The 27,890-nt window shown below is 40.0% G+C and overlaps 1 protein-coding gene across 1 annotated transcript; it reads right to left on the reverse strand.

The window, feature by feature from the left end:
- On the reverse strand, positions 1-27,158 carry smc1al (structural maintenance of chromosomes 1A, like). Its single transcript, XM_084427502.1, has 26 exons — positions 26,739-27,158; positions 24,996-25,184; positions 22,489-22,601; positions 20,456-20,659; positions 20,118-20,356; positions 17,637-17,895; positions 17,162-17,302; positions 16,996-17,078; positions 16,813-16,912; positions 15,824-15,931; positions 12,971-13,156; positions 12,712-12,891; positions 11,588-11,734; positions 11,370-11,507; positions 8,544-8,660; positions 8,346-8,452; positions 7,939-8,080; positions 7,713-7,858; positions 7,472-7,625; positions 6,961-7,074; positions 6,720-6,876; positions 5,015-5,169; positions 3,623-3,774; positions 3,479-3,548; positions 2,860-2,970; positions 1-526 (listed from the first exon to the last, which is right to left on the reverse strand). Exons 1-26 carry the CDS (start codon positions 26,845-26,847, stop codon positions 446-448), a joined length of 3,702 nt encoding a protein of 1,233 aa, XP_084283628.1. The 5' UTR covers positions 26,848-27,158; the 3' UTR covers positions 1-445.
- Between the last annotated feature and the right edge of the window lie 732 nt (positions 27,159-27,890).

A 27,890-nucleotide genomic window follows, 5' to 3' on the forward strand; every position in this document is an offset into this window, starting at 1 on the left:
TTTAGTGAAAAGCAGGGTTTATTTTTCAAGAGTAAAATTAGGACAAAAAACAGTGACTACAAAAGGGATTATACACTTCTTTCACCAAGCAACTGAAATAACACCGTACACTGCAGGTCTCGGCCAGTTCAGTTACTTCAGCTCAAACTGTGATGGTTTGCACTAGAAAGCTTTAAAGCAAATTATGCCACGTTACAAATGTAAAAAAGTCAGAGAAATCTAGTTTTAATGGATTAATCAAAATTACATGATTGCCAAAAAGTACTAAACAGAAACACAGATGATTCCACCTATTCACGTATGAAGGCAAAAAGAAATAGAAATTCATAATCAAACATTTAAATCCAGCAAGAGACAAATGTGTAAATATTAAGAACTAAAAAAGCCAAGCTGATCTCTAGAAAGTACAGAGAAAAACACAAATGCTTTTAAGAATGTGAATGTGTCACTCATTGGGATTGGGATTGGCATCAGGATACTGGGAGAGGTCAAAGGTCAGGACTTTACTGATGACGCAGTCTCCTTGCTGTTGAGACAGAAATGCATAAGTTATTTGTACAGTGCCTTTATTTAAAACTACAGTCCTCATGGTTTGAAAACAGCTTTAAAGCGCGTCACACAGGCACGTTTAGTTCGGTTTCTATAGCGTATACACTCACCGCCACTTTATTAGGTACAGTACACCTGTTCATCTGCTGTTAATGCAAATATCTAATCAGCCAATCACGTGGCAGCGCCTCATGCTTCAGGCATGTAGAGATGATGGAGACGATCTGCTGGAGCTCAAACTGAGCATCAGAACGAGGAAGAAGAAGATTTGTCTTCCAGAAACGGCTGATCTACTGGATTTTCACACACAACCATCTCTAGCTTACAGAGAATGGCCTGAAGAAGAGTAAATATCCAGTGATCTGCAGTTCTGTGGGAGGTCAGAGGTCAGAGGAGAACGGCCAGACTGGTTCCAGTGTAAGACAACAGTAACTCAAATAAGCATAAGTCTGCAGAAGAGCATCTCTGAACGCTCGACACACACACACACACACACACACACACACACACACACACACACACACACACACACACACACACACACACACACACACACACACACACACACACACACACACACACACACACACACACACACACACACACACACACACACACACACACACACACACACACACACACACGTGAATCTCAGCAGACTGAGGCCACAGTTCACACAGGCTCAACAGGACAGCAGAAGACTGGAGAAGCGTTGCCGGGTCTGACGGGTCACACTCAGATGGCCGGGTCCAGCATGAAAGCCTGATCATCCTGCCTCGTGTCAGCGGTTCAGGCTGCTGGTGATGGTGTGTTGGATATTTCCCTCAGTCCAGTTGAGCGCTAGGGCTGTCACAATATGCATTCGAACATGACGTGAAATATCCGAAATCGAACTATAAATAAACTATCCGGTTTTTAAAGTGCCATGTGTAGCGCATTTATTACAGTCTATGATTAGACCGTTTGCTTTTTATTTTATTGTTTGCCATCTCATCCAGTGGCGGCCGCTCTAAACGTATTGTAGCGTAGGCACATGACCACATCAAGCGAATAATAGCCAATAGCCAGCTTGTTTCGAAAATGGAAGATAACGACAAGACTAAAGAGACCGCGCTGTAATTCCTGCCTATTACACACACACACACACACACACACACACACACACACACACACACACACACACAGAAAAGACGCGTGTCAGTATCGAGTTCTCTTTCGGGCTTGAACAGACCATAACACACACATTATGCCAAATGTCCGTTTTGTCGAGTGTCCTCATAAGAGCAGTCTTAAATGATTTAAATAAAGTCTTAAATGAACGTAGAGATTTGTGAGAAAATGGGACGCGTGTCAGATCGTGTCTCTGTCAGCAGCGCTGGTCTTAAAGTGTCATTAATGTTAATCAAAGAACCAAGGTAAGAGTTACTCTCTTATCCCTCACTCAGAAACTCCCTCACGAAAAGAAAAACTCTTCATGAAGTAGCAGTGAAATTCAGCGACCCTGTGGCGTTTCCTGATGGATCGAGGTTGTTCGTTAACTTCATTTTACTCGTAGATATTCGAATACATCGCTTGATATTTGATATCCGTTCGAATTAGATTTTTCTCAAAAGTGACAGCCCTATCGAGCACCATTTACACACCAGAGTAACTGTCCATCCCTTTATGACCACAGTGGACACATCTACTGATGGATCCTCCCAGCAGGGTAACACACCATAACAAATCATCTCTAACTGGTCTCTTGATCTCACTAAACTGTGAGTTCACTAAACTCAGCCGGCCTCGTCTCCAGATCTCAGTCCAGTAGAGCAGCTTTGAGATGTGGAGGAACGGGAGATTCACATCATGGATCATGACGATACGGACCCGAAGCTCTGAGGAAAGTTTCCAGAACCTTGTTGGATCTGTGCCCTGAAGAATTAAGGCAGTTCTGACGGCAAAAGCGGGTCCGACCCGGTACTAGCATGCTCTACCTAATAAAGTGGCCTGTGAGAGTGTCGCTGGATAGGTAAGCAGGTAAAGTAGAACGTGTGTATAATAGCTGTCAATTCAATTTAATCTTTTATTTTTTCCATGATATTGAATATTATCTGTATGTTTTGGGGTAAATGTACAACATTTTGTGTAGTGAGTGACGAACACACTTCCCCCAGAATTACTAGGCGATGAGTATCACTGCCATGATTACATATTTTGGTCATATTGCCCATGCCTACGCAGTTTCATCGAGAAGCTGATTTAAAGTCACTATACATCACAGTAATGTACAGAAATAAAGCATGCGTGTGTGTGTGTGTGAACTCTGACCTCTGGATACACCCCGATCAGGGAGTCTGCCTTGGTGTAAAACTCCTCTTTCAGAGAGATCACGATAGCCTGGAAGTTCTGCACCGACTGATCCTTGATGTAGTTTGCGACCTACACAACACACACAAACAACAACTCAGCACACGTCAATCTCAGAGAATGTTTTAGGTTATGAAAATCAGGAGCATTCAAGTTTTGTTCATGGTAGTGGTGACGCTGTCTCAATCATGAAGTTTGGGCTGTCAATTCACAATTTTTATTTTATTTCTAATGTTATTTAACATGTAAGAGTTACACAAACCTTAAAGGGATAGTTTGTGGAACATAAAATATGATATCTTAAAGAATATTTATAACCAAACAGTTTTGGTTACCAAAAAAATCCTGAGTAGGGAGAAAAAACAACAACAACTATTCCTTAAAATGCCTTCTTTCTGTTTTCCACATATAAAATCATAAAGGTTTGGAGTGACATAAGCTTGATGACAACAATCTCTTCAAGAACAAGTCACTGATCTACATCATCTATGAATCATACAGTAAAGCAGCGGTTCCCAAACCTTCTCTGCCAGCCCCAGTGTGACGGGTTCCTCGTCAAAGATTTATCTGAGAAACAAACCTTGCCAATGTTTGTATTGTCCAGCGCTGCATCGATCTCATCCAGCACGAAGAAGGGAGCAGGCTTATAGCTGTGGAGAAGGAGAAGGTCGTCAGTTACACACTGCTGAAGGATCTGACATGAAGGAAACACACGTCTACACACCTGTGAATGGCAAACAGTAGAGCTAGAGCAGCCACAGTCTTCTCTCCTCCAGACAGGTTGTCCATGGGCCTGAAACGTTTGCCTGGGGCCACACAGTTATAGTTGATGCCATCCAGGTATGGCTCCTCGGGGTTCTCAGGCCCCAGAAAAGCCTAGCAAAACACACACACACACACACACACCAGTGGAAAGATTTGTCTTAGTGTTCGGGAGAGGATTAGTGCTGCACTGACTAACTGAGAAAATTAAAGCATAACCTCGACAAGCCCTACACAATCCTGAAAAATAGTGTTCACAGAGCAAGCTGGAGCAGAGGCAATGCAGGTTTACACACGCACGATCTACACTTCATGGGTTGAAAGCATATGGTTTCATGTGGCCAGGCTATACACAGTTACTTTTGTTGTTTATGCAATCAAAACCACACTTGCTTTGCTGTCATGGTTTGCGTGTCTAAAAACTTTGCTTGCAAGTTGCATCTCAGTGGAGTGTAGACTAGAAGATCTGTTCCTACGCCCCTCTCGCCTAGAGCGTTTGTTCGGCCACATTCACTATGTAGACTGTAATCATTTAGTCATTATTAAGTCATTTTAAGATAGATCAGCAAGCGTCAGTAACAAAGCCCTGTGATCACAAATAAACCAGAGCAGACGAAACAGATGTTTTGATGTGTATGCGTCTTATTTCATTGGAAATATCAATAACTACCGGTTTGATTTTGCATGTTAATACATTCTCATTTACTGTAACAGCTTTTATCGTGAACAGTGGAAAAAGCTCTAGTGTCAGTTTGTCACTGAGTGAGTTTATGACATTAGAGAACAATGTTCCCAAACTTCTGTGAGAGTGACAAATAGAAACAGGCCTTTCATTGTAGTGCACAGATACAGCGCACTGAGATGCAGCTACACTTGTATTCAGAACGATTCAATTCGCAAGCAATTCCCGCAAACAACAAAACTGTGCAAATTCCTTCTGAAAGTTGTGATGGTTATTTGTTGTAGTGCTAAGGCCCCCATATACTGGTGTGGCAGCACTTCCAGCAAAACCAGGCCAAAATGAAGTTTGTTTTGTGAGTTAGAAATGGCATGCCAAAGTGAACTGGTAAACCCCTCTAGATGACCATTAGTCCATGCCTTTTTAATGTGGAATTTTTCTTTGCTTCATTTCTTCTGATCAGTCCATTGAGGTCGGCATCCGCGTGTAACAACATGCTCACACTGAAACTGTTTTTCCACTGTGTACACTGTATAAAGTGGTATATAATTAAACGTGACTTGACTGCCGAACTGGTACAAACATATCTATGATGTTAAAAAATAAATCCCGAAGAACGAAAAAGAAGTTTGCCGTGAGTGTATGGTGGCCTTTAGAGATGAAGCATCACTGTACCTGGGCACTGCTGTTGCGGGACAGAGCTTTATAGATCTCATCGATGTTGGTGGCCACAGACTCAAAGCAGGCATTGAAACGGTCAAATCTCTCCTTCTTTATCTGTTCAAACGCCTGCTTGGCTTTCTTCGCCCTCTTCCTGGCAGCTTCAAACTCTATGACAATAAAAAATAAATGACATTAAACAAACAAACAAAAAAAAGTTAATGCAATTCTGGGTGAGCTGCAACAGACAAGCTGAGTGATGCAATACAAACAGTGATGACGCTTGTAAAAGTTCCTAAAGAGATGGTAAAGAAATCTATATGAATCGAGTGGTTTAATCCAAATCTTCTGAAGTGCTTCCGCTGACCATATTTAATGTGTTTTGGTGGACCAGAGATCTCCCAGGTTTAAATATCATCTTCATGTGTGTTTGACAGATTAATGAAGACCCTTGCACTATTGTGTTTCCGCTTTACAGCTGAACTGAACTCTGTTTGCATTGATTCTCTTATTTTATCTCTGTAAAGCTGCTTTGAAACAACCTGTACTGTAAAAAGCGCTATAGAAATAAAGGTGACTTATTGCTTATTGACTTAACTTATTAACACGAATCCTACTTATTATAATTATTATATATCGTACAATGTTTTGGGTTTTTTGGCCTGTTGTCGGCTTAATTTATAAACCTGGATTTTGTGTTTAGTTCACCTACGTCTGATTAAATGTGTTGGGAGTGTGTATATATACACATACATACACAGTACCGTACAAATGTCTTAAGGCTATTATGAGCAAAATTTGCAACAAGAAGTCTGTGGAGCAGTCATAGAAAGTGTAGCAATGGCATAGCAATGTAGCAATAGCAATGTCTTTAAGTGATCTGACACTAAGTGTTGGCATTGGAAATGTGTACTTGTCAATAAAAGTATATGATATATTTAACCCTTTTGTTGTGCCTTAATCAACCCCCCCCCCCCCCAGTCCCCAAACACCACACCACCGCAAATAGAATCTAATTCTGTGGGAAACACTGCAATATATTTTGCTTTAGTTTTGCAATAAACGAAACAAATTTTGCAATATATGGAATTTTACATTTTGCAAACATAATTTTTTATGTTTGTACGACAACAGACGCATGGCTCCATCTGATCTCGTATGGAAGACATCTCATCATCGAGTTAGTCTTGAATTACATTAAAGGGACATGTTTCGCACATGTGTTCAGGATGAAGAAGTTCATACAGATTTGGAACAACTTGAGGGAGAGTAAATGGGGACAATTGTCATTTCTGGGTGAACTGTCCCTTGAAAAGAGAACTGACCAACGAAATCCATTAGAAACGTCTATCTTAGTGCCACACTAAAGCAAAAGTAAATAAATAACTGTTTTAAAACAATTTCTAGCATGCCTAAGACTTTTTATCTGTCATTTTTTTATGCCATAAGCACATTTCTTTTCCATGAGATACTAGCTAAATAATATAAATGATCAGACTGTGGACAGTGGCATTAACTGCTTAGACTAGTCTTACAAGTTAGTCATCTACATTTTTTCTTTAAGACTGGTCATCATTTTTTTAAGCAAGTTATTAAAACCCCCAAGGGTAGATTACCCCCTCGGCTAACTGCTAGTGGGTCACACTAGTCCACAAGACTCAGTCTGAACGTAAAGACTGTGTTTATGCAACTTTTCTTCTCATGCATGTGAATGCCTGACCGTCACTGGTCTCCTGGAACTTGTCCCTGACGCTCTCCAGCTTCTCCATGGCCTTCATGTTGGGCGCACTGATCCTCTGCAGGATGCTCTGCTGCTCATTGAGTCTCTGCTGTAACGTGTTCATCTCCGCCTTGAGCTCCTCCTCTGACAGAGAGTCCTGCAAGCAGCATCACTCACGTCACATTCTGAACACAACGACGTGCTTCTGAGAGTGTACACAGTAACGCAAGTCTCGATGTACCTTTAGGTCTTCTGACAAGCTGCTGAAGTCGATCTCAATGAGCGCTTCCTTGGCTAGGACAGTGCTAGATGCCTTCTGACTGCTGCTGAGGGTCTCCTCGGCCTGAGAACTGCCCTGCAACACACACACACACACACACACACACACACACACACACACACACACACACACACACACACACACACACACACACACACACACACACACACACACACACACACACACAAGCAGGATATCCGGTGGGGTTAGCAGATACACTGGTAGAAAGCTTCAACACAACTACATGCTCTTTATTAGGATTTTTACCACTGCTTATATCCCAATAATAGTTACGTTTTATTTCAAAAATAGTTTTAATTCATGAAAACTATGAAAAAACAAATGTGGGAAATTATACGAATGGCAATTATGTAGTCAAAAATGTTAACATAATTCATAAGCATCTTATATTTTCAATTCTTTTCCTGGGTTATAGTTTTTAACGGCATTGACGTTCCAGTGAAGAAGTCACCTCTTCCTGGCTGATGTCGTCCATAGTGCCTGAGCGCAGCGGGAGTCTGATGTCCTGCATCTTGCAGGCCTGCAGCAGATTGTGTCTGTCACTGCGCTTCTGCTCCAGCTTGGTCTCGATGGCCGTCACCTCCTTCTGCAGCTGCGTCAACTCCCTGACCACACACACACAGGTTTCTCCTTACAACATCATACTCATTTTCTGGGAAACATCTACGCATGAAAGCAGTGAAAGGTCTCACTTGTTAGCTCCCCCTAGTTTCTTGCGGATCTCCTCCATTTCATGGTTTTTATCATTAACCTCAGATTTCTTGGCCAAGTGCTGGTTTTTCAGATCCTGCAGTTGTGCCATGGTTTCATCAATGATCTTCATATTCCTCTGCTCTTCCTGTTTAAAAATATGACATGAAACTCAGCAAGCATTCTTTCTAGGCTCGATCATCATGAGAGTATCTGAATGATCTCTACCTTCTTGAGTCTCTCGATCTCGCTCTCATCTTTCTTGACCGTCTGTTCCCACATGATCACCTTCTCCTGGTCTTCCTTCAGCTGATTCTTCTCGTAGTCCAGCTGGATCGCCAGACGAGTCTTTTGAGTCTCAAATTCCAGGCTAACACAGAGAGTTTGAGGAAAGGATGAATTATCAGTTACAGAAAATAAGATGGTTATGATAATTGTCATAATTCTCCATCAGATGCAAATAGTCAAGTACTCTCCACAAATTCTGATTGACCTTGTTAAAAATATAAAAAGAATAATGATCAATGTCAGGCTGAATTTGTTGTTTTTTGTGCCATTTTCTTTGGTGTTGTGATGTAGGACATCTTTGTTGAAACAATTTATCCACAACAAGCAGATTATTTCAATGATCTCACCGCTTTTTTGCAATCTCATTTTGTCTCTTGACTTTCTCTTCTTCAAATTCACGAATGTTACGAACTCCAATCTCTTTACAGAAGTCCAAAAACACCTCGTCCTCCACCTGGAACGAAAGACAAAACACCCACATGACCGCTGATAGGTGACAGATGAACCACGGTAAAGCTGTTTTAGGTGACTCTGCTGTGTCCTACCAAGTTCATGCGGTCCTTCAGGTCTTTCATATCTCTCTCTCGTGACTGGACGATTCTCTTGATGTCATTAATGCGTGGACTAAAGTTAGCAAGCTCACTCTCCAGCTTTGATTTTTCCTGAAATCACCACAATAACAAGATATTTTTCACACTTACATATGAGAAAAGCAAAAAAGCAGGGAAACAAATTAGTTCTGATTTTAATTTCAGATCGGATGAGCCACATTCAAATTTGTTGAAAATACTGTTTTGCAACAAAACGCAAACCTGTGACCAGCAGTTGACCTTAATATTAATGTGTTAAGTGGCAACGCTGCTTGACAACTGTGAACGGTTTGCAGTTAGGCATGTACCATTACATCACATAGCAATAGTTTTTGATTATTAGTCAAGTCAGCTTTATTTACAATACAGATTGTTCAGGGCCTGAACTTCATTTTGGAAAATGGGTAATTTAAAACACCCTTAGGTGGGGGGATTTTTTATTTGAGGGGGGCTTTTTTATTACATTTACATTATTTAGAAATTCACAAGTCGATATTCTAAAGTGTTATATTCCTTAAACTTCACTGTCCTATTTGAAAGTGTTATTAATCACAATAAGCCGCGACGAAGGACTCGATGCGGTGCTGACGAACACACAGCTGAAGCTCCAGCGCAGACGCCGTCTCTCAGACGCAGGCGATCCGAGTTCTCTTTCACAGCTTATTGAGCTTGAATGGTCAAATACACACACAATTAAATGCACGTCAAATGCAGATTGTGTGGAGTAGGGATGCACGATATTGCATTTTGGCCGATATTCGATATGCCGATATTTTCAAACTAATTTTGTCCGATGCCGATACACACATTTTCCCCCTGATATATTTACACTTTAATTTTTCTGAAGAGAAATCCAATTCTCTCTCCTGTACTACCTTTACCGTATTACACTCATGTGTTGTAGATAAGGCAAGACAAACAAAACAACATTTGATTCTACCATAAATGTATGATTTTACAAATGTAGACAGACATTCACCCCTGAAAAATAGGCAAATTATTTCACTTGGAGAATAAATGATATGCCAGTGCCACATTTTATTTTTAAGTTCAGACTTCAAACTTCAGTCCTTAGGAGTAAAATAAATAAATTTTAAAATAAAAATAATGTACATCTTCTACTTGAACAGGTCTACCAAATGCTCCCCTGTTTTCGGTGCTGATGCAGTGGCGACCTGTTCATGTAACATGTAAGGTGGTGCTGCCAATAAAGCAACTAAAAGCAGTCACAACGAACCGCAAAAGTAATGATTATGAATATGTCAAATATAGCAAGGAGACATTTTAATTGTTTATTAATAAACAAGTGTTTTCTGTGTCGGCTGCAAAGATGAAGCTGACGATGACTAGCGATCTTCGCAGTAGTGAGTGAACGCGCCAGAGAGAAATGCACATTTCGGATTACATAGTTTTCTTTCGTTTTGAATTGTTCTGTTTAAAAATATGATTTCAAGCGTTCTGTAGATAATAGATATATTTCTCAGGTCTGTGAGGCAAGTAGGCTATGCTGAGTTTCGTTTCATTTATGAGACTAGCTCCAGTTCAATCGCGGGCGCCTCTGTGTCGTGATATCTATTATCTGCTTTACTTATTATTTATTAAATCCAGGCAATTGGTTGATGAAACATTGATTAAAATTAAGAAACAATTAATATAAAACGAAATTCACTTAGAAAGGCTTTGTGCTTCTGCTTGAGGTCTCTGTGGAAGTTTTAAAGCAGTCTCTTTTAGTGCCGCTTTCAGAGAGCTCACGTCCGTAACCGAGAACTGTCACTATTTTTCCTCATAAATGCGAACACGAAAAATACAATAAAATGAATATTTTATGCTCTGTGGCGAGCATAGTAGCTTGGAGAGTTTACATTAGTAAGCTACAGGACATCGTCTTTCAAAACATGACCTGCACGAAAGAGAAACAAAATTACTGCGTCATTGTACCCAGCACTTCTGAAAATGCATTTGCGAATGCGTCTCTGTCCCCAGCACATCTCAAACCAAACTGACACCCATGCTCGAAATGCCTCCACATTAAGTTGACACGTTAAGTTGCTGGCCCTCATGCACGGTCGTCACATGTACATAGGAAACACGCCACCCTATCAGCAAGGCTCATCGGCAGAAATATTCATATCTGCCGATGCCGATGATGGTCATTTAAAGCTTTTATCGGCCGATACCGATGTTGTGCCGATATCATCGTGCATCCCTAGTGTGGAGTATTCACATAAACACAGTCTGTTGTCTTGCACAAACTTTGCAAAACTGGATGTGTACCAGTATATTAGATCCGTGCATTTGTTCTTAAAGGGACAGTAGCCTAAAAACTGTTGCCATCATTTTCATTAATGTTAATAAAAATTATATATAAAAAAAGTCACACTGCTTTTAACAATCAGTTTAGTAACATTATGAATCAATTTATATTTAATTAATTCAGTGAAGACTATACAGGGTTTTATTTTTTTAGCATTTCTTATAACATATTAAATAAAACATTGTTTTGTACCTACTGTACCTGAACAAATTAGTTTATTCTTTTATTTATTGACCAGTTTTATATTTGCAAAAGTTTTTTGTTTTTGTATCAAGGGATTTTATTGATGTACTAAGTAGTTTTTCTATTTGTCTCAGGCCTTACAGAAGACTGCCAGTCGTGTGTGTAACGATTGCAGTCAGCTTAAAAAAATATTTGTTTTATAATATTGGGAAGAAAAAACAAGTCGTTCCAAACGCTGTATGGCTTGTAAACCTTGAAATGAGAAGTTGAGTAAGTGATGGTACCTGCATGTTCAGGGACAGGTGTCTGGTCTTGGTTTGCTCCAGATCACTCTGAGAGTATTTGAGTCTCATCTGCAAACCATGAGCTTGAGACTGAACCTGACGCAGCTCTGCCTCCTTCCTCTTGGCCTTCATTTGCTCCTAATATCAACATGCAAACAATCAGTCACGGCACATCTGCTCAAATCCCATAAACACCCTTCTAATTCAGCATGACTTACTTTAAGCTCCTCTGTGAGTTTTTCCTTTCTGTCCTTCAGTTTATCAACGGCCTTCTCATCCCAGCGCCGAGCCTTGGCCTTCAGATCACTGGCACCTCCGGAGATCACTCCAGACTTCTGGAATAACGTCCCGTCTAGAGCCACAGTCTAAGCAATACATAAAACATGTCCAGAATCAATAAACTACATCAATTTCACACAAAGAGTGAGTAGTGCTTGCCTAAGCAGTAATCACCAACTCTATGGTGTTTTGGGTTGCGGAAGCATTCAGATTAGTCGCTGGGGTGTGTGATGGATTTTTAATAGATAAGATAGTAAACTATCTTTAAAACTAACCATGATTCTAACATCTAAACCTTACTTCCCTTTTTTAGGCCTATCATTCTAACACTTGAACAAAATGTACCAAAATGTTCTGTTCTTTGAATATTGTGTCCATGAAAAATTCTGAAGACCAAGACAATATCAAAAATATACTGTCTGGAATAGTCTCATAACATTGAGTAATCGACTCTTAACCCTTTACTTATTTTTTCTGATGATTCGAGATAATTTTGCTCATGCCAGTAACAGAGGGTGAAAGGCTTGCTTTTACAAACTGAACCAATCATATTGAAAGAAGGTGACGTGAGTTAAGTCATGAGTTAGTCACGTCGATCTTACTGTTGTGTCTGTCTTTATCCCATAAAACCTGAAAAGTATTATTCTTTTTGGGTGAGATTCTCTGAGAAATGCTCGAGAACTCTCCCGGCCGTGATTAAAGCATGTGAAGGACATCGTCTGAAGTCTGTCGGTTATTATTGCTGCGCAGCAAGTTAGCTAGTGGAACAAGTTATTTAGTGAAACACTAGAGACCTTACTACCAAGTGACTGTGTTCGATAGGGGGCGAGATGTTGTTCGACTCTTTGTGAGACACTGAGGCGGGGTTAGATTGCGGTCAAGTAACTAATTCTTGGGCATTTTATTTATGCGGTAAGAATAGCTACGCTTAGGCGTCAACCCGTGCGTTCAGAGGCAACTCAACTGAGTATAATAGTTTCAGGTGTCAAGCACACTCGGTTCACCCTAAGTCAGGTGCGTAGGGAGAAACAGATCCGATTTAGTGACTTTTTTTCCCTTGTACCTTGTGTCTGTATGGTCCCCCAAAAGCGATCCTGCGAGCGTCCTCCACGTTCTCACAGACCAGGGCGTTTCCACAGGCATACTGCAGGGCTTTCTTAATGTGTGGTGGCTCATATCGAATTACATCAATCACCAATTTGGCACCACGCAGCTCACGTAGCTTCTCATCTGTGGGCTTGACCTGTTGAGGACATTATAATACATCAATCAACAAGCATGGTTCACAACACATTCAGTGAAACACACTCCAGTGACATCACCTCCAGGTAGTCCAGGGGCAGGAAGGTCTCGGGTTCGCCACGCTGCTCTTTTATGTACTGGATACAATCACGACCTGTCTTCTCAGAGTCCACAATGATAGCATCCATGTTTTTGCCCAGCACCTTCGTGACAGCGATCTGGAATTTCTTCTGTGTGGGCTGGCACAGGTCAATCAGTCTCCCGTACTGGAGTGTGAGAGGAGCATATGTGAGCATACAAATAATATAACACACATACATGTACAAAAACAATCTACAAACCCCATCAAAACGGCAGCTTTTCAAACAAAGATAATTCATATCAGAACTTGTGCACCTAAAAACTACAGCCTATGCAATGGCAGTGAAAACCAAAGTCACATTTCAGAAAATAAATATGTGCAACCCTTTTATAATTTGGTATGTGTCCATGTTCAGAATTAACTAATCAAGCTCATGTGAAATAGCAACAGTCGTCTTCACCTTACTCTGATTAACTCTAAATAAATCTTAAATGGTTACGAAGAATCAGCTGGATCTCATTGTTGAAATGTATCACTCAGGTGAGGGCTACAACATTCCCAAGGCATGAGATATACCACGGCACACAGCAAAGACAGTCATCAACGAGTGAAGAAAGTATGGCACAACAGTGACATCATCAAGAACAGGTCATCCCTCTAGAATTGACAATGAAACTAAATGTTCAGGGAGGCTTTCAAGAGGCCAACAGCAGCATTACATGAGCTGCAGCTCTTTCTAGTTGCTCTATACATGTGACAAGCCTTTTCTGACTTAACAACAAACAAGCCCGGCTAAACCTTGCAAAAACAAACCCAGCCTCCTAAAACCATGTGGGGAAATGCGTTACGATCTGAGACAAAGACTGAACTTTATGGTCAAGACTGTAGACGGTATGTCTGCAGGGTTCCTGCAGGTTTCAGTTAGTCAAATTTAAGACCTTTTTAAGACATTTTAAGACCATAAAGATTGAAATTTAAGACCTACCAAAAAAATATTCAAATCAAAGAATTCATTTTATTTCAATGAATTCAGTAATTGAAAAAGCATTAACTTAATTTACAGATAAAGCAATCACATTAGTAACTTTCCAGACCAAACGTGTGTCAGAGAAAAGAACAGAATCAGATATAATTTTTTATAGAAAATTGTACTTTGCATATTATAGGCCTACTGTAAAAAACACATAATTAGTTGATTTTAGTTGATCAAAGTTGATCATAACTAGAGATGAAATGGCATGAACATTTCATTTAATTATTATAGTGCCAAAAATTACCACTGTTATCACAGAATCCTGTTCAAAAAGTACTAATACTAGTACTATACTAATACTGGGAATACAAGTTTTATGTCGAAAAACAGCAAATAACAAATAAAATTAGCATCAATACACACTAACATAAACATTAAAATAATACGATTAAAAATGACAGCCAGATTTTAAAAGTGTCTTGCAACATGTTATATACTAACATGTACAAGTTCAAATAAAGTTGACAAAAAAGTTTTTTATAAAAAGATAAACCTCACATATTTCAGACTTTAATTTATCTTTTTTGACTCATTCTTTTTATAAAAAATTATTTACTGACATTTACAATACAGTTTAGCTTATCTTTTATTATTAATAGTAAAATTTGGACCGATTTTCCCGTGGCGTCTGTCGTTGCTATGCAACCATGCACTGCGCTCTCCACAATGACAAACGTTTTAGTGGCTAATGGATTTCCACCGCCGAAAAGCGCTTGCTGTAGCTCTGTTACAAGATTTATTTACGGAGAAGAGAAAAACACCCGTAGTGTTTGGGTGCACCCGCATCCTTCATGTCTTTTTTCATGTCGCTGCGCCTGGAAAAAAACGAGCGCGTCGCTTCAATTATAAACGCGCTTACCGCGCGCCTACATTTGAATGAACTTGAGCACGAAAAAGACGCGATATGTGAACGGCCTCTTGGCGAGCGACTTCGATACTTTTTTGCTACTTTGTAATAATTTTCTGCGGCCAGCGTTTCTGGAAATGAACGAGGGTAAACTCTTTTTTAAGACCTGACTAAATGAAATTTAAGACCGCGGATGAAAATCTGGCTGTTTTTAAGACGTTTTAAGGCCTTAAATTTAAAGTCCAGAATTTAAGACTTTTTAAGACCCCGCGGGAACCCTGTGTCTGGCACAAAGACAACAGCACATCGGAAAAACATCACTAACATTTGGAACGACATGAGGGTGAGTAACTCTGTGTCTGGGGAACTGACCCTTGAATAGCTCCTAGCACCAGACAAGTTGGGCACAAGACCTTCTGGCGTCTGCTAGAAAGCTGAAAATGAAGAGAAACGTACACCTCTCGGCATGACAATGATCCAAAAGCCACTCCACTTGAAGGTTTTTGACGGACTACATCAACACAAAAACAAAGGCTTTAGCAAAGAAAGATGAACTGTTCAGCAATGGCCCAGCCAGAGCCCAGACCTGAATGCTCTATGGTGGACCTGAGAAGGTATAGGAGACCTCTGTGTGATTTTACAGATCGGGATCATGTTTGTAAAGAAGAGTGGGAAAATATTCCCAAGTCAAGATGTGCCTTTCTAAACACACCTCAAGTAATAGTTCAGGGGTTTGTACACCTATGCAATCAGTTAATCCAAGCTTTTTATTTATCCTTTTCACTGTGCTTTAGTGCCATTGCATAGGTTGTAATTTCACAATTCATTAATTATACATTAAACGTGCACAAGATCTGATATGATTTATCTTCGTTTTGTTTTTTACATCACAAAAAAGCAGCCGTTTTAACAGGGGTGTGTAGACTATCTCCACTCTATATGAAATGAAGGCTAAAGGAGCCCCTTCTCACCACTGATCCAGGATACAGCCTCTTGATGCTCTCCAGGATCTCAGCCTTGCGCTGCTGTCTGCTGTTCTCCTGTCTGTCGATGCGAGCATCACCCAGCTGCTCCATCACCTGCACAACACACATCACACACTTCAGCAAACACAGCTCTTACTCACGCCGTAACCTTTCACTCCTCTCAAAGATTGCCTGAGTTCAGGTCGCTGTTCTCTCAGGTATAGCGTGATAATGTACAAAGATGGCACAGCCTAGTGTCATTCTGAATGATCATGAAAAAGATGCATTGGGATTGGCATTTACAGACATTCTGAACTCAATTGGAGTTAGACAACACGTGTCGGGACCTACTCATTGTCGTAATCATACTCTAGATCTAATATTATCACAAGGAATCAATGTTGATGCCGCTGAAATTCTGCAGCAGAGCGATGACATCTCAGATCATTATCTAGTCTGGTGTAATGCCTAGAACTCGATACTGCGACAGAAACTTTTAACTCTTTTCCATCACTTTAGACACAGTTGCTCCTTTGCGCTTAAAGAAGATTAAAGAAAACAGTCCAACGCCGTGGTACACAGCATTTGATGGTAGGACAGTGTTATTGCACACAGAAAGGCTTTAAAAACTAAACTAACGAGAAATAAATTCCTTTCCAGAAATAAATGGTTTCTGCGAGGATTTCCAGTAGGGATGAGCCGAAATAAAGTCTGGGCCAAAACTGAACAACGTTTTATAATTTCTAACATTTATAAGTTCAAACCGAAATTTGAGATTGTAATAAACCGTGGAGTCAGATAAAAGTTTAATTGGAATTAGATTACTTTGCCACACTGTAAAGAAAGAGCGCTCTGCGCAGGAAACCGTCTGCCACGCCATTGGCTACTGTCCTTGGGCCAATGGGGTGGACCGTATACATGCATTTGGTCTCAGTCGAGAGCTCTGACTCAGTGTCTTCTAAAAGCTGCTTTAACGTTTGCCTCTCAGACTGTACCTGGTTCAGCTCCATGTTGATCTCATCTATCCTCCGCTTGGCCTGTTCCACCTCTTCGGTGAGCTCCTCTTCCATCCTCTTCTGCTCGTCCAGAGACTGTCTGAAGAGCAGAGCGAGAGCGATGAAGCGCACACACTCACAGCTGTTTGCTGGGTCAGATGTGGCGTGGTGATGTGTTTGTACCTGCTGGTGGTGATGTAGTCCTCCAGCTTCTCAATGCGCTTCTGGTTCTCCTCGATCTCTCTGATCTTCTGCTTGATCTTGGCCTATAACGACAATCACAGCAAATCAAGCTACTCCGTGTGTTTATTTTCTCTTAATAAGTGAAGTCTGCAGTAACGTGTCGCACCTCCGTCTCTATCTTCTTCCTCTCCTCCAGGTCCAGGCGGTCCTGGTCCGCTTTCTGGTCTCTGTTGAACTTCTCCAGCTCTTGAGCCAGTGTGGCAGCTCGCTTACTCGCCTCCTCCTTCAGACGGTGATATGCCTTCACCTGAGCACACACACACACACACCACAGTTATACTGCACGCTAAGGAAGCTGTTATTTAATAATTTTCAAGGCAATGCTCTGCAAGTTTACATTTACCCTAGTAAGTATACTTTTAGCCACAGTACAACGATAAGTGCGCTCAGAAGGAGAGAGCTTTAGATTAGATTAACTAAAATGAGTGACAGCCTTTTAGTGATTATAAAGCGAGAGCTCTTTGCACGCAGTAGCCTTGACTTGCTTTTCTGTTCAAATCAGCAGTGGTTTGAGCGTGTAGATGATTTGAACAGATGGTTTATGCTGGGATGTGTAGGGTGGAGCCGCTGATCAGCTGTACCTGGTTCTCTTCCAGCTGCAGATCTTGCCCCTGGCTCTGGGCCTCCTCCTCCATGCGCTCCTCAAACTCCTGTCTGGCCATCTCCACCGACCCCTGCTCCCGGTCCAGCTCGTCCATGTCTCCCTTGCGCTTCTTGTAGCATTTCTGTGCGTTCTGCAGAGACTTACGGGCAGCCTCCAGTTTCTTTATCTTGTGAGCAGTATTCTCCTTGGCTTTAATGTACAGAGGCCTCTTCTGATTGAGATCTGCATCCTTCTCCCTGTACACATGTCAAACACAATCAGTTTACATGTCACAACTAGCGGAGCACTAATCATGTATAATCATATGTGATCAAGAGATCTCCAGACTGTTTTCCATATCCTTATGGAATAAATTCTGCAAGAGCTCAGGGCTCTACATTTCGTTTGTCTTTAAGCTATTTTTATTTATACATTTTCATAGTTGAACTTAGGGACTTTCTGCTCGGTCAGGTGATCAAGCAACATTTCGCGCCAAGGGAAAATATAAAAGCTGCCTCACGATTGTTTTCAGAGGTCCAACAAAACCTGCAGGATATACTTGATACCCTTCAAAAGTTTGAGGTCAGTAAGAATTTTTATTTTATTTTTGGGGGATACTCAATACTTTTATTCATCAAGGATGAGTTAAACTGATCAAAAGTTACAGTAAAGACATTTATAATGTTAGAAAATATTCTATTTTAAATAAATGCTGTTCTTTTGAACTTTCTACTCAAAGAATTTTTAAAAAAATGTGTCCACAACTGTTTTCAACACTGAAAATAATAATGAATGTTTCTTGAGCATAAAATCATCATATTAGAGTGATTTCTGAAGGATCATGTGACACTGAATACTGGAGTAATGATGCTGACAATTCAGCTTTGATCACAGGAATAAATTAGTTTAAAATATATTAAAATAGAAAACAGTCATTTTAAATTGTCATAATATTTCACAATATGACTTTTTTTTTATTGTTTTTTTTTTTTTAAATGAAATGAAATCAGTGTAGCCATGATGCAGTAGAAAGTGCACAGCAATGAATGGTTTACACTAAAACATCAAGGCCTGTCTTAGATTAAGCCAGGATTAGGCTTTAGTTCAATTAGGATATTTAAGCAGCTTTTATAAATGTGCCTAAGAAAAAAAAAACACACACATTACTGGTGTGTATCTTGAGACAAAACGACACTGATATATTTTAAAATGTATCAGTGCTTTCAGTTAAAACAGATCAAACGTGTGTTTTAGTCTGGGACTAGCTTAAAGGGATAGTTCACTTTGAAATTAAATTTTGGTATGTTTTAGCTTACCTGAAGGGCATCCAAGATGTAGGTGTCTTTGTTTCCTCAGTAGTTTCAATTTTGATATTTTAGGTCAAACCGTTCTTGTCTGTCAGTCATATAATGCAGGTCTGCGGTCACTGTCTCAAAACAGCATGCACAAGTCCAAATTAAAACAATTCCCCATCGTCCAAATGAAACAATTCCCCATCGTAAGTACACTTTGGTGGCCTAAGACATGAAACGAGCGGTTTGTGTGAGAAAACGAACCGTATTTATATAGTTTTTGCCTCTTGAACAAAGCCGCGTCCAACTGATCTGACGGCGCGGGCGGGTATAGATATATACACTGATGTCGCCTTGGCTAATGAACTGCAATAGCGAAGGCGACATCTAGTGTTTCTATATTTATATCCGCCCGCGTGCGGGTATAGAAACACTAGCACTAGATGTCGCCTTCGCTATTGCAGTTCATTAGCCAAGGCGACATCAGTGTATATATCTATACCCGCCCGCGCCGTCAGATCAGTTGGACGCGGCTTTGTTCAAGAGGCAAAAACTATATAAATACGGTTCGTTTTCTCACACAAACCGCTCGTTTCATGTCTTAGGCCACCAAAGTGTACTTACGATGGGGAATTGTTTCATTTGGACGATGGGGAATTGTTTTAATTTGGACTTGTGCATGCTGTTTTGAGACAGTGACCGCAGACCTGCATTATATGACTGACAGACAAGAACGGTTTGACCTAAAATATCAAAATTGAAACTACTGAGGAAACAAAGACACCTACATCTTGGATGCCCTTCAGGTAAGCTAAAACATACCAAAATTTAATTTCAAAGTGAACTATCCCTTTAAGCCTTGTCTGTGACACTGGGGACAAGAGTCTAAAACACACAAAGAAAGAGATAAAGAGATCATTTGGAGACCGTTTAACCAGACAGTGGAGCCAGAAGACTCAACAACAACATTTTATAAAGTAAACTAGCCAGAAAATATGATATATAACCCTTCTTTTAGTTTACTATGTAACACACAGACAGGTAGCCTATACAGGCTCTAGCACGACCCAAATCAAACCCGAGTTCGTTTTATTTCTTCAAAAGAGCCAGATTAAAACACCAGGTGTGTCTCTCTCGTCTACTTGTGCTCCGGCTGACCAAGCGCATCTTAACACACTCAGACTCACTTGATCTCCTTCTCAATGGTCTGCTGGTCCCTCATCATTCTGCCCAGCTCCTTCTTCTTGTCTTTCAGCTCGTCCTCCACACGGTCCATGCGTTTCCGGTCCTTGTCGATCTCCTTGTTGCGGTGGGCGAGCTCTCGGTTCAGCTTCTCAATCTCTGACTCTCTGTGGAACAGTTTGAAGAGCTGTAGCTGTACATGAGCGCGCACCACCTCGTCCTTCAGCCGCTGGTACCGCTCCGCCTGCACACGACACACGGAGAACACACACATTCAGGGTTTCTGACACTCACATGAATTAGAAGAAAGAGAAGATGTACTGGCGCTACATTAGGAGCCCACCTCTTCTTTCTCCTGCTTGGCCTCCTTCCGCTCAGCAGCGATGTTCTTCTTGCGATGGTAGTTAAACTGTGTGTCCTCCTCGGCCTTCACCATCTCCTTCTTGAGCCTGTCGTACTCCTGCGCGAGCTCTCCGGAGCGAGAGATCTCTTCAAACAGAGCAGTTCTCTCTTTAGGGTTCTTCATAGCGATCGACTCCACCGCACCCTGAGGGAGAAACACACCAGAGAGACATCTGCACTTACTGTAGATACTTCCTGGAAGTTCTGGTTTATGTCCATTTATCTGACCTGTTACTGTAGTAATTCAACAAATCCTACCATTCATGTTTATGTGCGTTTTTGCTCTCAAAAACTAAAGAGATCCTGGAGAAAGTGCAAAGGAAAAGAGGAACACAGGGCCGAATGCTAAGCACGTTTCCCACAGGCTAGGGGTGAAACGGTACATGTATTCGTATTGAACCGAAACGGTACAGGCGTCACGGTTCAGTGCATGAATATACATGGAGAATACACGGTATAAAAATAAATAAAACTCGCGTGCAAATTCATTAATGTAATGCGGAACTACTGTTAGATACGCGGGCTCTTTAGGGACACCTAATCTGTAGACCCGCCTTAGCTCTGAAGCTCCGTGGCTACAATGAACAGGCTGCAATGTCTGTTTTGTGTGTGTGTGAGAGAGAGATAGTCGCGGGCGCGATCGAGATCGAACAGTGGAAACATAAAAACACACTCCGTCATTTTGTTCATACAGGACATCATTCAAACTGCAAAGTGTTTACTTATATTTGTGTACACTTGCAATAAAACACAACATTGTGCTTTTGTCATACTGTAAACTACAACTGTCACCCAACCAAAAACACACACACTGTTTAAAAGCAAAAAATATTTATCCAACCCCATTTAAAAACAGTCTGTCGGTGCCGTCTTTTGGACATTCATCATATTGCACTGGTTTTCATTTCTTGTCCTCAAACACAGCACTAATCTGTCACACATTCTACATTAATTAAAAAAGATGTGTTTTTAATGGTAGTATTATTTTATACAGAAATAAATTATTTATAATTCAGATGAGAATAAAGTTAGTGTTCATTAAAATTAAGGAAAACAAATATATTAATCTGAAATATAGCAAATTATTTTAAAATTCATTCAGGTACAATTACCAAACATATCTCAAGGTCTTTTTGTCCTTTTTATTAATTTAATTAATAAACTAATTATATAAAACTATTGTCAGTGCACTACAAATAAACTGGTTCTATGCCTTTACTTTATTAATAAAACTTATTTAAAAAGTACAAGGCTTAAGACATTTATTTTACTTTGGTGGTCCAGCCTGAGACATGCACAATAAAAAAACAGCCTAATACATTTTTGTTTTGCTTTTCCCTCCATTGTACCGAACTCGCACCGAACCGTGATGTCTGAACCGAGACTTCTGTGTACCGTTCCACCCCTACTACAGGCCCAGTTCAGGCCCAGTTGAGCCAGGGGTTTAGATGTTTACTGGCACAAAAAAAGCCCTCAAACCTGCAGATACCAGTGACAGGGTTACAGGGTCTTTTAAGACCTTTGTCAGACCTGAAGATATAAAAATGAATGCTGTACATTAGGGGTGTGCAATATTGACCAATTATATCTCGATATTTACAAAGATTTTGTTGGTAACAATAATTAGATCACATTATTCATATTCTATGCGATGTTCAGTTCACAGTGAGCGCAAATTGTCACGTGAATAAGCAAATCCGCAAAGAAAGATTAATACAAATCTTTGTTAGATAGTATTTATATATGTCTCAGTTAAAGTGTAATCTAAAATGTAAGACATCGCATAAGTAAAAAGACTTTATGACCTTACATTTCCTTAAAAGCATCATGAGCTAAGTTGATCGTAGAGACCACTGGTGCCAGTGTTTTTATGATGTACTTATGCTTACGATGCCTTTGAGAAACGCAGCCCAGAACTGCGGATGTCACTCCACCTTTAAAACTGAACAATCATAAAGCAGCAGCTCTAATAACCTGAAAGACGAGGAAGTTTCTGGCCTTGATGAGGATTCCCAGTTTCTCCAGTTCCTCGCTGTATTCAGCCAGAGCCACCACTTTGCTGTTGATGCGGTACTCTGAGGAGGAGCCTACACAAGACATGAACAGTTCAGACACCATGCAGAAGACAAGCATTCCACTCTGTTCTAGGGCTGCACACTTAATAATAATAATAATAATAATAATAATAATAATAATAATAAAGTCAACTCCTGTGGTTTCAAATGACCCACTGAAAGTATGTTATTGAAGCAGCCAAACATGTAATCAATCACAATCATGTCTGTTGTGTGCATGAAAGGACATCTGGACAAACATGTTTCAGTCCTGAGACTTCCACAGAAGATGTGTGTCCATGTTTCAATATTTAGACCACTCAGAATCCTCGCCAGTAGAGATGCTATCCTGCATCTGTTTACTAGTCTTTATTAATGTTTGAAATAGGGATGGGACGATTACCGGTTTCACTATAAACCACCATAAAATGTACTGACGGTTAGTATTATCGTTTAAAATTTAATTATCATTAAAACCGTATTTGATTATCTCGATTTTAATAACTCACTGTAAATCCTGTCCAGCCAGCAACAGTGTGACGCAGGCGCAGCGCGCAATGTTGTTTTTTATTGGAGAAGGAATGGCGGACCGTGCTCAGGAGATTTTCAGCCTGTTAAGAGGACCAAATCTGAGGTTTGTTCATATTTTGGCTTTTACAAAAGTCCTGCGTGAAACTTAAAAGAGAACTCCGGTCAATTTTAACATTGAGCTCATTTTTTTTGTAAATTTGGAGTGCTGTCAGTACAGAGAACAACGACAAAAATCGGTGTTTCCTACACCGTGTTATCCTCTTTTTAAAATTTGCACCCTGTTGACTTCAATGGGGCAATGTTTAAACCTGCTTTTAGGCTCTTAACATCCTTGATGTGTCATTACAAGTGCCCAGGTCATGTGAGTGATTCCTTCTGAGTGAACACGAGTGAATCTGACTGCAGTAGATGTGAAAGAAATATATAAAAAATTATGTTTATTCAGCCAGCGCTCATACCTGTATTTACATCCTGTTTTCGGTCGAAGTCCACAGTAGTCGATTGTCGAGTTCATGCGTGAGATCATAAGTACTAAACCTATGCACGTGAACTCAACAATCGACTGGCTGGCTGAATAAACATAATTTTTTATATATTTCTTTCACATCTACTGCAGTCAGATTCACTCGTGTTCACTCTGAAGGAATCACTCACATGACCTGTGCACTTGTAATGACACATCAAGGATGTTAAGAGGCTAAAAGCAGGTTTAAACATTGCCCCATTGAAGTCAACAGGGTGCAAATTTTAAAAATAGAATAACACGGTGTAGGCAACACCGATTTTTGTCGTTGTTCTCTGTATTGACAGCACTCCAAATTTACAAAAAAAATGAGCTCAATGTTAAAATTGACCGGAGTTCTCCTTTAATCGAGGATGGTCACTACAATAAACACTTCAGAGCTGCCGAGTCGTCTTGTGTGACCATCACCCACTGTTTATAGCGAACGCAAGGCAAGTTAACTTTGACCTCAATACCAAAACTACGTCTGGGAAATAATTGGGCACCAAATGTTGTTTTGAGTTGAAATATTTTATCTCACTCACTTGAAATAAACGTGAAGCTTCACGAAGAAAAGTTTGCAGCAAGTGGCTTTGAGCCAAAGACAAGTTCAAACAAGACTATTAAGAGTGACGTTTTAGGGATAATAATGTATATCATTGTACACTTATTACACTTTTTTTTTTTTTTACCACATAATTACGGGGACATTTTGAATTGAGATTAATGTTTTAAATCTTACATGTTTATAAATGCATTTTGTACAGCGTACAAAACAATCATCCAAAAACAGAGACGCAAGACGGCAAGTTGTATTTGAATGAAACGAGAGAGCGCGTCCGTTGCGATACATGGATGTGCGCTGTGTTGTAATGCGTTGCTATTGACGACGGTCATTATAAGGAAGGAAATGCCAGAGAATATAATCTTGCTTAAAAAAGTGCATAGAGCTGCTTGTTTTATTTGTTGTTTGTTGATTTTCTAATATTGAATACAGTTTTCAGTGTGAGCATCAGTTATTTTTGAACACTTTCATCTCGTTTTAACAAAACCGTGATAATATTGATAATCACGATAATTTTGGTCACTATAAGCGTGATATGAAATTTTCATACCGTCCCATCCCTAGTTTGAAATGTACTATAATTATATTAGTCTAGTTGTTTTTGCTGTGGTATTTGTTAAACCATAGGCAAAAGTTCTGCTGATTTATGCTGATGTTACTCAGCTGCAATATAATATTTTACAAAAACACACAGAATAAATAATCTAAATGATTGACCCTTTTTTTTTTTACCTTAATGGAAAGAAAACTGGGAATCGCTAAAACTCAAAGATACCCCACCCTGTTAAGTGTGCAGGCCTAAAGCCAGCGTGAGCAGTGTGTGCAGTACCGATGATGATCCTGGAGAAGGTCAGGTCCTGTCCGCTGTCCTGCTGGTACACCATGCTCACAAACGCCCGGTTGGCTGCAGGCTTGCCCACTGGAGCTCCATGAATCAGATCCTTCAGAGTTTTCACACGCAGGTTACTGGTCTTCTCTGCCAGAACAAAGCTGATGGCGTCCATGAGATTGGATTTGCCTGATAATAAAAAAAACTTTCATTAGATAAACGTCAATAAAAGACAGTTGAAATACAGCACAAAAAAGAAAACTAGTTATGATTTAGAATCACAAGCTTGGGGTGTAACGACAGCCTCATGGCACGAGTAGTTAAATATCACGAAACTGAACTCACGATACGATATTATTGCGACACTCCAAGACATTAGGTTATCAAAACATGAACTGTTGATTAAAATGCTAAATTTGGTTTTACATTGTGTGTGTAAATGAACAGGCTTGGATTTAGTGCTGAAACCCAAAGCACAGGACAATAGAGACGCCAGAATAACAATATTCATGATTCTGAAGCTGAAAATACAGGATTATTGTAGATGAATATGCTTGATCTCTGTCACTGACTAGATATATTTAATATAATGTAGGCCACTTTTACTGGTAACATCAGACATCTGGCTTTATCAGGACACACAGATATTCCCCCATTGCATTATTATACATTATATTCAACATTATATACAGTAGATTAATGTAGTACTGACACTAAAACTCTGAAAACGTCATTTTTTCCTCAAAGTCATTTTTATTTTTAACTATCCACGATACATTTGTTGCATTTTTGTATTGCGATATATTGTCACACAGCCCTATCACAAGCTATTCATTCGATTCTGATCTTGATTTTATAGTTATTCATTTGGATATATCAGGTACAGTACACAATGTTTCTTAAGAAAAAAAAAATCTCTTTCAAATAAAACCCTGTAAGTACACATTGTTAAAAAACAAACAAAAACAGAGACCGGTTGCAACCGTGTAGAAGTCAACTCAGTTTTTAGGGGAAAAAAGCTTCAATACAAATATTCTCCCTTTTTGCTGTTGCACTGAATACACACACTAGGAAAATGTTAAAAATTACAATTGAAAACCATGTTCTGGAATGTTGATTATATGTGCTTTGGTGTGCATAGTTTTAAGCTATATTGACTCCTTATAGCCTTTGGACAGCGGGTGTCCTTTTGGAGTCTCCAAGTGAACCTCCTGAAGACTCCTGAAGGCTCTGAGGTCCTCCAACCATAGTCTAAACTAAATCAGGAAACACTAATAATAATAATTTCATATTGGATGGCTCAAAAACAGTAAATGTGGCCTTTGATAAATCAAGTAGTGAGATTTTTAGAGTAGTGAGAACTGATCACTTTATTGGCACTGAAAGAGGTCTGAGTAATGTTTTGTAAAGAGTAAACACCCTTTACCACATCTACACCACATCTGAGCTGCATTAGTCTGTACACATCTGGATGAATGCCACTTCAATATTCAGCTTCAGTATCACCCTTTACAGTGCACAGATGGGGTTCATTGATACTGATTTTATTTGACTGGTAAATTACTTGAATGAAATATTGAGATGTTGAAGAATTTGACAAAAGATGACGGGGACGTCATAAACTGACGGACATAAATTAATGCGGTGATATGTGCGTGTATTAATATGGTTAAACGTGTAATTATCCTTGATTGTTTATTAAAAGTGTTGTTATTATTATAAGCGAACTGTGAACACGCTTACCTGATCCATTCGGCCCAATAATCGCTGTAAACTTGTGGAAAGGCCCGATTATCTGTCTGCCTTTGTAAGATTTAAAGTTTTCGATCTCTATTAACTTTAGGTAGCCCATGGCGAATTACTTGTTCCGGAGAGTTTGATTAAAAAAATTTAAATGTGACGCTGTTCAGAGCGCCTAATGCTAGCACGAAAAAAGCAAGCAGGCTAACATCGACTCTGAGCACTTCAAATATATTCAACGGCAGACTAATATATCTTTAAAATAACCTGCACGTCAATAGTGCAATCCTGTACTGCACTAAAAAATAAACTAATATATATTTGTGATAATCGTTATAACAAAACTAAAACAGGCGGCCATTGAATCCCGCCGCAGCGCGCGCGATAACTGTCTGTTCCATAAACACAACACATATCGCGAGAAGATGCTAATTCTCTCTTAAACATGAAGGATATCGCGAGAATTTCGTACTGCGTCAGACGCCCCGCCCCAGCAAGCCCCGGCCTAGCGCGGTTTGTGTGTGTGGTTTGTGTTGCTAGACAGTAAAATAAAGGTTCCATCTCCAGATTGAAGTGATGTCCTATGCTATGAGGAAGTCTTTAAATCTTAATATTGCTGGGACTTAATGATATAATTAATTTATCCCAAATTAAGCTTTAATGTACGGTGAAAATGCATCACTATGGATACAGAGGTATCGCAGAGCACCATCTAGCAGCCATTGGCGGATGCACGACAGTTTATTGGGGTTCGAGAAGTGTTTGTGTTGTTTATCAATAACTGTGCGTCCATTCGAGAAATCCGCACACACGTATAATGTAAACCCATCATCTCTATCAATATAAGCTGCGCTGCATGTCCAAATCTGCACCTGTACTGTACACGTGTGACGTCACAACTGTAGTCTAAATGTACGTCTGTGCTGTTGAAGACACATTCAGTGCTCAAACTAACCCCTGCCTCATGTCTGTGTACTGAACTACAGCCTCCTTAGCGCCTGTGGTCCTGCTCTCAAACATACATGAAGAGAATAAACACTGCTATTGTGTGGAATTGCTTTAGGTATGGTATATCCCTCCATATAGTAGAATTGAACACAAGAAAACAAGTTCTAGTTATGCCACTGCCACTGAACAAGTCTTTTCTGGAGTATT

Source organism: Rutilus rutilus (assembly GCF_951802725.1).
Source record: "Rutilus rutilus genome assembly, chromosome: 13".
NCBI lineage: Eukaryota > Metazoa > Chordata > Actinopteri > Cypriniformes > Leuciscidae > Rutilus > Rutilus rutilus.

Excerpts from the sequence above, each read along its gene's own strand:
- smc1al (XM_084427502.1), bottom strand. The coding sequence starts at position 26,847 with ATGGGCTACCTAAAGTTAATAGAGATCGAAAACTTTAAATCTTACAAA. Across the intron at positions 25,185-26,738 it reads TATTGGGCCGAATGGATCAG|GCAAATCCAATCTCATGGAC; the intron begins GTAAGCGTGTTC and ends TTTTATTATCAG. Across the intron at positions 3,549-3,622 it reads CTACTGTTTGCCATTCACAG|CTATAAGCCTGCTCCCTTCT; the intron begins GTGTGTAGACGT and ends CCTTCTCCACAG.